General features: G+C 32.5%; 3 protein-coding genes across 4 annotated transcripts; 2 read left to right on the top strand and 1 right to left on the bottom strand.

Moving 5' to 3' along the window:
- Window positions 1-33: 33 nt before the first annotated feature.
- LOC115874556 (acyl-CoA-binding domain-containing protein 5) lies at window positions 34-1917 on the bottom strand. Its single transcript, XM_030889740.1, has 5 exons — window positions 1689-1917; window positions 1088-1280; window positions 763-1024; window positions 546-713; window positions 34-484 (listed from the first exon to the last, which is right to left on the bottom strand). The coding sequence occupies exons 1-5, from the start codon at window positions 1747-1749 to the stop codon at window positions 356-358; spliced, it is 813 nt and encodes a 270-aa protein (XP_030745600.1). The 5' UTR covers window positions 1750-1917; the 3' UTR covers window positions 34-355.
- A 1051-nt stretch (window positions 1918-2968) lies between these two features.
- LOC115874516 (DNA-directed RNA polymerase III subunit RPC7-like) lies at window positions 2969-4326 on the top strand. 2 transcript variants are annotated; one of them, XM_030889675.1, is made up of 6 exons: window positions 2969-3188; window positions 3235-3309; window positions 3362-3485; window positions 3542-3678; window positions 3735-3997; window positions 4061-4326. In XM_030889675.1, exons 3-6 carry the CDS (start codon window positions 3452-3454, stop codon window positions 4269-4271), a joined length of 645 nt encoding a protein of 214 aa, XP_030745535.1. In that variant the 5' UTR covers window positions 2969-3188; window positions 3235-3309; window positions 3362-3451; the 3' UTR covers window positions 4272-4326. The 2 variants fall into 2 exon arrangements, with proteins under 2 accessions (XP_030745535.1, XP_030745541.1); XM_030889681.1 differs by having other exon boundaries at window positions 3055-3172; window positions 4061-4321.
- Window positions 4327-5026: 700 nt separating this feature from the next.
- LOC115874507 (XK-related protein 6) lies at window positions 5027-7977 on the top strand. The gene is made up of 4 exons (XM_030889662.1): window positions 5027-6046; window positions 6209-6364; window positions 6417-6610; window positions 6718-7977. The coding sequence occupies exons 1-4, from the start codon at window positions 5458-5460 to the stop codon at window positions 6973-6975; spliced, it is 1197 nt and encodes a 398-aa protein (XP_030745522.1). The 5' UTR covers window positions 5027-5457; the 3' UTR covers window positions 6976-7977.
- The last annotated feature ends 2925 nt before the right edge of the window (window positions 7978-10902 follow it).

Here is a 10902-nt window from a genome sequence, read left to right as displayed (position 1 = left end):
TAAATGATTTACATAGGGAGATAGAAACAAAAATTATGTAAATAAACCATATTTAATTTCCGAACCACACTATATATACATACATAGTACATTTTGTATAAATAAATTTATTTAAAATATAAAAATAACATCAAAGATAAAACCTTAAATGTCGACTCGACATTTTATTTTAATTCCCAGACGCGTACATAAAAAAAAATTTGAACCATAAGAGACTAAACAAAACATAATATTACCTAAAGAAATATTTTATAGTTACATCCTTTGTTTCTGAATGCCTTTATGTATCTCCTGACTAGCTCCAATCACCACATCATTCTGATATATGTATTATAACTGCACATTATTAATTTTTTTAATTCACTTTTCTCATCATTTTATTTACAATATAGCTAGCTATAATTGGCCATATAATCATAATAATTAACCATTGTTTACTCATACTTTTTCTTTTGACTTTTTGAGATTGCTCTAAAGCTTTAACCTGTAAGTAAAAAAGAAAATGTATACTTCTGATTATAAATAAAAAAAAAAAAAAAACAGACCTGACTACTCAGCCTATCAAGATCAGCTTTTAAACACATCACAGTTCTGGATATTTCTTGGGAAATATCAGTTGACACTATCTGAGGTGTAGGTCTATGACTGACATGGCCTGCATATCCATTTGAAATGACTGGGGGCTCCTGAATCATTCTTTTGGGTTCTGGATTCTAAAACATGGCACTATCAACACTGCTAATTGGTAATTATTATCAGTACCTCTTGTGTGTCGATATATTCATCATCAGACTCTTCAGAGAGTATATTAGGAGAAACTGAACGTGAAGAAGATAGACTAGCTAGTATTTTTATGGGTGATCCTTCTCTAGAAGCTAGTGGAGAGTTTGGAGAAGATCTTACACGTTGTAAAACATCTCCTGCTACCAGTTCTAAGTCGTCAAAATTTATAGAATCTAGCTCATTTGTAGGTGCTTCCAAAAAGTTTGCTACCTTATCTGAATAACTCATGGTTTCTACAATTCTGTAAAAAACGCAGAATATATACTTATTTTTGATTTTCTTTTAATGTTTAAGAGTATCTTACGAATGAAGTTCATCAACGTATTTAGCCATGGCTACATTTTTGGACATATCTCCCAGCTTTTTCCAGGCATCATATTTAGCACGTCCAACAATATCCCAAAAGGCTGGTCTGGAACCAGAACATGGGCCCTGGGTGGCCTGTTTAAAATAGGCATAAAAACGTAACATGAGCTCATTGCTGGGTTGATATGAACCTTGAACATAGAGAAATTAGTAATTAACTTTTCATCAATACACCTTGTTATTTTATAGAATGGTTTGTTATGCAATTTGTTCAAGAAGTATAATTATCACTTTCACTTTGCTAAATAAGCATTTTCAAACATATACACAATGTGGTATTATATTTTTATCTGAGCTAAGCGATTTTCTTAAATGCACCATTAAAATATAATAAGTTTATATTTATTTTATTTCAAAATTGGGCAAAACATGAATATTACAATGTTTTTTATTAAAAAACTTTAAAATTAATCTGTAACCTATTGTCATTTTACTGAATTAAATATAAACAAGTCATCGATATAATTAAAATATACCTATTCAAAACCATAAGCATAAGCACTTAACAATAACAAAGTCCAATAATAATAAAATCTTACCATTTTTCGGCAAACTGCGAATAACATTTACAGCAGCATTAAATTTCTCTTCGGTCGTCATTTTATGCTTTTTATATGTGAGAACGTTTTGATAATTACGTGGTCATGTCCTTTAATTAATAATTAACGTCTAACTTTTCGATTTAAACAAAACAAGAGCCCTATCAAACTGCTATCAGCTATCAACTTTCTTTTTCATATTTTTTAAGAAAGTGACAGTAGTGTGACGTCAATGACGTGAAGGGGAGGTATTTTGAAAATTATGAGTTTAGATCAGAGATATGGAAGTGGTTTGGTTTGGTTGTGATCCCTTCCATTTCTCTGGTTTAGATCAGGTTTTGATCAATAAATGATCAATATACGTATATGTTTGATATGACCAGAGACAAATATATGACTTTGATTAACCGTATTTTATTAAAAATAGTCATATTCTATAAAAACCATATAATTTATGCCCCCAGAGACAGTGGGAGGTAGACGGCCGCGGTTCGGATCTCCGGATCGCGCAGCGTTGCCAGAGACTTTTCCAAAATTGTACTATTCTGTGGTAAAAATGTACCAGATTTTGATCGATTTCATCGAAAATGTACCAGATATCAGTCAAAGTCGTCTCGGTCAGCCACAGATAGAAAAAGAATTCTTGGTAGGGTTGGCAGAATATAGTTTGACTTATATTTGATAGAGGGCGATACCGGCGATGTAGAAAACGAAATTAGTGATGAGCGGTATTAGGAAAAATTCTAAGGGAAAAATTGTCGATTTTTTTGAACTTTCGATATTTGGAGTGTAATTTGCCGATTTTTATTCAAAAAATTATTGTTGTAATCAATTGTTTACTGTTAAAAAATGTACCAGAAATGTAAAAAATGTACTTTGGTACAAACGGTTCCAAAATGTACCAGATCTGTACAAATGTACCAGCTCTGGCAACGCTGGGATCGCGCATGAATAAAGCCAATGCAGAGCCTTGCAGTGGTATGGGGAAAGAAAATTTTCTCCATATCTCTGAGTAAATGTCAATTACTCTTCTTTTTAGATTTTCTGGTCTTAAAGTAAATTTTAAGCTGCCAGCCTTGTGGCCGAAATGATACGCAACATCTCTTCAACATCTAGTAAACACAAGGTTGCTGGTTCGAATTCGGCCCCTAGCATGGGTGCATTGAAATTTTGATTTTGAAGTACAAAGGTAGGTACTTTGCCTGAATGGCCCTGGCAGTCTAGGCAAAGCATCTCTTTCCGAAAAAAGAAGAGTTTGTGAAGAAAGAAGACAAATTTTGAAACTTAAGGGAAGGGGAATAGGAAGTCGGAGGAGGGGGCTTAAAATAAACCAAAATAATTTTTTTTTATTTTACCATTCTGTTATTTTTACGTTATGAATTTGTCTAAACCATGAGTGTTTTTCACGACGAAATTGAAATCGAGGATTTCGAATACGACGAAGACGACGAAATCTATTATTTCCCATGTCCATGCGGCGATAGGTTTCAAATTTCAAAGGTAAATAACAGGTTAAAATTTTAATGGTCTGTTACACGTTTTTTAGGAGGAACTACTTGCTGGCGAAGAAGTAGCTACTTGCCCTAGCTGTTCATTAATCGTACGAGTAATATACGACAAAGTAAGTACAACTGTTCCTGTTAAATTTATATTTAATATCTACCTTGCTCTAGGAAGCCTTTGAAAAACAACAAACCGAAATTCAGAGCTTAACTGAGGATTTAAAGAAATTACAAGTAGTGAAATAATAAAACTTATTAATAATGAGTCGTGGAAGAGGAGGCAGAGGTGGTAGAGGTAATTACTAATCCAATTGAACCATATTTGTCACTGATTTACATATTGTTGTTCAGGTGGTGCTGCTAACAAATCATTTACTAGGGATCAGCTAAATGATTTGGGTGTAGGAAATAAAGATGCACTTCCCTCACTTGTTACACAGCCTCCATCACTGTACCCTCCATTGGAGCGTAAACCTGTACCATTTACGGTTTGATGTATTATTTTAGACAATTTACTCTGACACTTATGTATATCTAATTTTAGCCCTCTCTTGAGACAGATTATATGCTAATTTTACGACGAGATTTTATAGATCATATGCAACTATCCTCATCTTATATAAAAATTCCATTTGCCAGCAAGTCAAATCAGCCAGAACAAGAAATTGATAAACTTGTAGCTCAAATACATAGTACTAAGGAAAAATATGACTGGAATTTTTTTCCTTCAGAGTTAAGACCAAAACTGTTGGCTAAAAGAATTAAGAAAGGTCGTGGACAAAAGCTTGATGTTAATATACAAGAAAGGTAAATTCACTATCATTAGGTATACCCTTATACCATTTTAGGCTTATGTATCAACTTTTTAAGGCTTAATGTGTTGGAGAAGTTGGAGCACTTAAAAAATGCTGTTGTTATTAAAGAGGAAGCAGAAGACGAGCTTGAAGAAGAAATGGAAGCAGAGGAAAACGAACCAGATGAAGAAATGGATGAAGGAACTGATTATGCCAATAACTACTTTGATAATGGCGAGAATTATGAAGATGAGGATGATAATTTAGATGAAGGACCCATTTATTAAACTTACATTGTGATATTGTAATATATTGTTTTAAATAAAATTATCAAAGTTCAAATAGTGTGGTAGAGGTTATTTCTAGGCGTTGAGGAAAATTAGTTTGTGGTATAAATGAAAATAATACAGGGTGAGTTTTAAATAAATGCTGATGTTTTTACGAGTGGTATATTTTGGTCCTAAAAATACGTCTGAAATGTTTTCTGTGAAAAATGTTCAAAATTTTGTATATTTGGTTATATGACGTTCGTCTAAGTTTTTGTATAGTTTATAAATTTTTATTTAAAATACAATATCTGGTTAATAGGTAGATTAAATTTAGAGGAACGAAAAAACAGAAGATATCTAGTACCTAGTTATCAAAATTTTTACAAAAAATGTTTAAATTGTCAAGGTAAAATAACTGGGCTATATTTTCGAATTATTTTAAAAACGGCGAAATATTTTATTCAGATCTACCTACCTACCAGCTCTGAAAATATTTGCACTTATTTAAGATTCGTCTTTTATAATTAAATTACCATTTTTTTAATTAATATTAAATACCTATTTAATTATACCCCTTATTTGTATTTGTGTTTGTATTAAAAACCATACCCTTGATTGTGAATATAGACAATATAGACTACTAGAAAAATATTCCCAAAGAATATTGAGTGATATGAATATTTCAGGCCTTGATTCCAGGAAAAGTGATCACAGAAAAAGTGATGCTTTGAATCATGAATGTGATGCATTGGATTGGTTTGGGATGGTCACTTACAGATCACAAAACACATATACGACCCAGATCACAGATATCTGATTTGATCTTGATTTGATGGAGATCACGGGAAGATTGAGACATGATTGAGACCTTTGATTGAGACTATTGAGACATGATTGAGACTGATAGAGATTTGACAATGATGTGACATTCGACAATGATCTGACAAGAGCAAAGACAAGAGTAATGAAGAAATTTTGAGGTTATTTTTTTTGTTTTCATTTTTGTTACAGTCGATGCGAATTAATTTTTGATAGTGCCTCGACATCGAAAATAGAATCAGTTCAAGTAAGAAAATGTTTGGCAAGTACAAGAAATATGTTATTCTATCCTAAAAGTCATTGATCAAAGTTAGTCATCAAATCTACTTTTTTCCTTGTCTACTCTAACCAGCTTAAATGCCTTGTTTTAACGAAACCACTTCAAATGACGGTGCTGCACCAGAAAAAGATGTGCAATGACACCGAGAGGGATGAAATTGATCGTCTGCCATCCAAGGATCGAGTTACAAATTGGGATATTGCTGGCTTTGTTATATCGATCATCAGCCACATTGTGGATGTGTTTTTCGACTGTAACTTAGCCTATCGATATTATGTGAACGAAAACATCGGTTATTTTATTACAACTGTGGCGTTTATCCTGATCCCAGCTGTTATAAATACATTTTTCAGTCTAAGAATGTACATGCGAGACCATGATAACAACTACAGAAAAACCTTAACAAAAAAATGTACAAAAAGAAGCCTGTGTTGCGTGTTAGTACTGGTTTTTCAATTAGCCCCTGTACTAAGATATTTTGATGCTTTACAGTATGCTATAAAGTCAAAAAAAGCAGAAAAGCTAGGTGATCACGAGAACCAAAGGAAATATTACGAACTAATGGTTAGGGAGGATTCAGATGTGGCCCTACTGAGGGTGCTTGAGTGTTTTTTGGAAGCGGCACCTCAGCAGATACTTCAACTGACAATTATTTTTTATACCCATGGTAATGAGATCATCGGCACATTTACTTGTAAGTTTTTATTGATACGAAAGTACTAAATTTTGAGTGATTTATTATTTAATTTAATATCCATAGAGTTTGAGTTCTTTTATCACTATAATCATAATTGTTAGTTAAATCCTTTTGTTGATAAAAAAAATAGATATATTTATTTCTTTGTTTTGGTTTTAGTGGTTCACCAGCTTCTATCTATCGGAAGTTCCTTTGTTAGCATGGCTTGGTCCATGGCTTCCTACCAAAGACTGTTAAGAGTGGCCTTAAAAACCAAACAGAATATCTCATGGCCTGCAACCATTGTTCACTTTATGTGGCATTTTTTAGTAACAGGTTGGTTGAATCTATATATTTTGAGATTAAAAAACTAAATAAATTTTTCTAGTTTCTAGGATTCTATGCATAAGTGTAATTGCTTCCATATATCCCGTAAGAACTATATTGGTGCTTGTTTTTCATTGGTTTGTCATGACAATTAGTCTCTCTGTCACAAGTTCAGACAATAATTTCTGTGATCACAACAAACTTTATGACTTCTTGTTTTATTCAATATTTGGAGCTGTTTACATTTTTACCCAGGTATGTTTATATTTAATAAAGATAAATGCAGAACAAAGTAATTTATTACCTTTATTGAAACATTGTGATAAGTTTAATTTATTTATTATACTGGGCTTACTTTTTAGGTTGTTTTAGTAGAAGGCCCGACTTTTTTCAAATACCTGGCGTTCTATAGTGTTCTTTTTGTTGAAAACACTATAGCCAACATAATGTGGATCTACAATGCTGACGAAGCAGTAAGACAGTCTATATATTACAAGCCAATTATTTATTTAAACATTATACCTTTTATCGTGGGGATAACATTTATGTTGCTGTACTACAAAGTGTTGCATCCAAGTAGGAGATACCACAGACAGCAAATAGTAGCTTCAAACAGCTAGTAAAGGCTCGAAAATTTGTGTTCTAGAACAATATATTACTCTCTCTCACTCTCTCTCTCTCTATTTTCTAAGCAGTTCAATTCTATTATACAGTGATTACTGATGAGATTACATAATGCAATATTTAATTGGAACAAAGAGATTCAAATGGCCTTGATGCTCAAAATAAAAAGAAATAATATCTATATTTATTAAGAAATAGGTAATAGGTAAAGAAATTTAACAAATATGTTCACCAGTTTTAAAACTAATATTTTTTAATTTAAATATTTGGCAAGTAGAAATTGGTTTATATTTTTAATTTATTTATCTCCATAAATTGAAAGAGGAAGCAATCTTTGTCATTATATATAGTTCAATATGAATTTAAAAAACCCAGCTTAGGGCTCAAACGAACTGACGACCAGGTCGCAGCGACCAGCATTTGATTCAATGTTAAGCCGCGTCCAAGCGGATATAACCTGATATAACGGTCCCGAGGGTTGAGGTGCGGGGAAGAATGCGACAACCAGTTTACTCTATAGATCTGGGATGCGTTTAGGTAGTCGCTGTTTTTTCGAGTGCCGGGCTTAATGTGAGTTGAAAAAATAAATATGGATGATAACGCGATGATAATAAATTGCGGCAGCTGCGTTTATTGTATTGGCTGATGCTTGCAAAAAAAGACAAAAAAAAGAAACTCTGTAGCAAAACAAAATTGATGCAAAGGTGAGAAAACTACAGGACAAGCATTTTTTTAAATAACTTAACCGGTAAACAGTTTAAGAACTTTTGTCCTTGAATCAATATTTAGCAGGCGGAGTGTCACAGGCGTGTTTTGGTAGATTATTCGTTATTCATTTTTAGCCGATTCTACTAGGTGTTTCTAAAAAGGGGCTCACCTTTTTTACTTTTTTAGATAATACAACGAAATTTGGTTTGTTAGTATATGACATAAATCGGGATTGATTGACGTATTCAATTATATTACCTTCGGTCGCTTCCTGTTTCACCGAAAATGACGATAACTTTGGATTTTTAGATTGTATCCTCAGTACTTTTTTAATTTATTTGATAGAAAATGACATTCTGAATAGAATGACATATCATACGTCAATTTTAGACATTTCCAATGAAATAAAAATAGCATTTTAAATTTCAATGTAGAGTGCCAAGACTCTGTTAAAACTATTAATTTATAATCAAAGAACTTTGGAAACATATATATTTGATCGTATCATTTTTTTTCGTATCCTTTCATGGCCGCTTAAAAGATGCCCAAATCGTATTTGTATTGGCTCGGTGGACTGTATATAACTCGAACTCGTTATTTAAAAATATTTAGCGAAATTAAACGAGTCCCTTCCAAGTGTCCGCAACAGTGTCCGCCGAAATGCACGCCGTTCACTCCTTTTGATGTACCGACACCCGTCGGAAAAAGAACGCGCGTGCTCTAGCATGCAGGCAGACGCACGCCCTGGCGTACAAACTAGCCGTTCGGCGCTCTGCGCTCCTAATAGGCTAGCTGTTCTTGTTTGCTTTATTATTTGTAAATCTACCAATCTCACAATTTTCACTTTATATCTCGTTAATTATTTATGTTCACGAACGTTTTGTTCGCCTAGATTGGATGCGGCTTTAGGAAACGCAGTTGCGACCAGTAATAACAATAACATTGAATTAAATGGTCGCTGCAACCTGGTCGTCAGTGCGTTTGAGCCTTTATAGTGTTCAGTTTCTTAGTTAATTTAAACTTGCGCAATATGCAGGGTGTAATTTATACATATTTATTACATATAATACGCACTTAATTAACTTGGTACTATATAGGGTGATTTTCACTGCAATGAGGTTAGACGTTTATGGAGAATTTTGAAAATTTGGATATTTAAGTAAAGGCACTTGCCTCATCTACATAAGTTATTTTTAACGTTATAGCGTTGATTGAAAGAATTGGGAAGATACGCAACCTAATGGGCAAATTCGTGACAAGGCTGATTTGATTTCCCCTTATGTCTCAAGTGCTGTACAGTGGAGCCTCTACTAGTTCTGCGGCCAACGCATAAAACATTAATTTAAAAAAAAACCACTCTGTCGACTGAAAGCAGAACTATGGTACAGTATTCTTTATCCGCTGCGCTGTAAACGACTATCAGCGCGCAACGGTGCAGGGCTAAACTAGCTAAAAATCCTATCACTGGTTCTACATAAACGTGATATGTGACGTGATATAAACCTCTGACCTACCTTGACTGTGAGTCACTCTGTATATCTTTTTAAAATTATATTATACAGATGTAAAGATCTAAATAAGCGTCCTGAATTTTTTGCTCTTATTTATTTACACTCTGTATTTAACTCTTCAATTTTCCTTTCTCAATTTTAGGTTTTTATTAGCATTTAAGTAGAAAAATTAATTTCTTGGAATAATGTTTCTTCAAAAAAGACTTTCGCTTTGTAGGTAAATTTCGCCACTAAAATAAAATCTACAAAATGAAACACAATATGATCGCTGTCATTTTATATACAAAATTATATAGGGAATGTCAGCGATCGTCCTTTCATAGCTTACTGGTGCCGTTTTTTTTTCGATCATTTGGTAGTTATTTTTTGTAGACCTGCTGCGTTGATCCAACGGAGAGCAATTTGCCAGCAGTATTTTTCTAACAAAACATACCGTATGATGGAATAAAAATGGCGTCAGCGATGGCTACGAAATGAAGATCGCTGTCATTTTGTATGTAAAATTATATGAGAAGTGTCATCGATCGTCATTTCCAAGGCAACTGGACGCCGTTTTTTTCGATCATATACGGTATTTGCATAACGGACAGAAATTGCTTAACTTTTCAGGAGGTAATCTCCTCCCGTCGTTGGAAGCAAAAACCCAATAGTAAAAGCAAAAACTTCTAGTGGCGAAAAAGCCAGAAGTCTTTTTTGGTGAAATAAACCCGCCACAAAGGTATAGACGTTATTTATTTATTTTAATTAATATTATTATTATTAATATAATATCTCTCTTTCTGTAGAAGTAAAAGAGCCTTTATTCTATTTCTAACTAGGAAAATATATTAATTTATTTGTGTATCTATTTATTGTAATGAGAATTTTAATTTTGAGTATGTGGATTTCTTTGATCTTTTTAGGAAATAATTTATTTTTTGTTAGATGTCGTGGTGGTTTGCTCAGTATTTTTTAGTTTAGATTCATTTGAGCAAATTTACCGTGAGAGGTCGATGCATGTACTATGTACTCTCTTATTTATTGAATTGTACATTTTTGATGTGATATTTTACTTTACTGATATATGTAGCCCAGACATAATAAGCTTATTGTATATGTTTATCTTATGTATAGTGTAGATGTACTATTGTACTCTATCCAGAAAGATTCTAACATAAGTAAATATTCAATTATAGATGAAGATTTATCATATTTGAACTCTAATACAATTAATATTTTTCAGATGAATTTATTAATTATACATTAAAACTCCGTTAATAAAAAGTGTGAATACATATATATTTAAACTTTTATTGTTTTTTTGTATAGTATAACTTCTTCCAGTTGTTCACAGAAATATATTTATTTCACTGACAAAAAAATATAATTTTTGACACCTGTAAAACTTGCTATGTGAATAGCATTTCATTTTTTAGCAAATTTAGCATGAAATGCTATGTGAATAGCATTTTATTTTTTGAATAGCATAATCAAATATTTAAAGTTATTTAGGAAAAGAAAGACGGAGATGGCCATACAACAGTGGTGTGCAGTACAAATCAAAGCAGGATAGGGAAAAATTTATTCAAAATAATAAAAAGAATATCGACCTTCGAATTGTAGCCATTAGAATATCTAAATTAACTATAGTAGTTCATAAAAAACGGATGTATTTTATCATTATATACACACATTTTTACTGATTACAAGACACAATTAACTATT

This window comes from Sitophilus oryzae, unplaced genomic scaffold, assembly GCF_002938485.1.
Source record: "Sitophilus oryzae breed Bouriz unplaced genomic scaffold, Soryzae_2.0 scaffold_1018_pilon_pilon, whole genome shotgun sequence".
In the NCBI taxonomy this organism is placed as follows: domain Eukaryota; kingdom Metazoa; phylum Arthropoda; class Insecta; order Coleoptera; family Curculionidae; genus Sitophilus; species Sitophilus oryzae.
Note: the sequence above shows the minus strand (reverse complement) of the source record. Positions and strands in the feature narration are given on the sequence as shown.

Excerpts from the sequence above, each read along its gene's own strand:
- LOC115874556 (XM_030889740.1), bottom strand. The coding sequence starts at position 1,749 with ATGACGACCGAAGAGAAATTTAATGCTGCTGTAAATGTTATTCGCAGT. Across the intron at positions 1,025-1,087 it reads TACGTTGATGAACTTCATTC|AATTGTAGAAACCATGAGTT; the intron begins GTAAGATACTCT and ends CGTTTTTTACAG. Across the intron at positions 714-762 it reads AATATATCGACACACAAGAG|AATCCAGAACCCAAAAGAAT; the intron begins GTACTGATAATA and ends GCCATGTTTTAG.
- LOC115874516 (XM_030889675.1), top strand. The coding sequence starts at position 3,452 with ATGAGTCGTGGAAGAGGAGGCAGAGGTGGTAGAG. Across the intron at positions 3,486-3,541 it reads AGGAGGCAGAGGTGGTAGAG|GTGGTGCTGCTAACAAATCA; the intron begins GTAATTACTAAT and ends ATTGTTGTTCAG. Across the intron at positions 3,998-4,060 it reads GATGTTAATATACAAGAAAG|GCTTAATGTGTTGGAGAAGT; the intron begins GTAAATTCACTA and ends CAACTTTTTAAG.
- LOC115874507 (XM_030889662.1), top strand. The coding sequence starts at position 5,458 with ATGACGGTGCTGCACCAGAAAAAGATGTGCAATGACACCGAGAGGGAT. Across the intron at positions 6,365-6,416 it reads GTGGCATTTTTTAGTAACAG|TTTCTAGGATTCTATGCATA; the intron begins GTTGGTTGAATC and ends AAATTTTTCTAG. Across the intron at positions 6,611-6,717 it reads CTGTTTACATTTTTACCCAG|GTTGTTTTAGTAGAAGGCCC; the intron begins GTATGTTTATAT and ends CTTACTTTTTAG.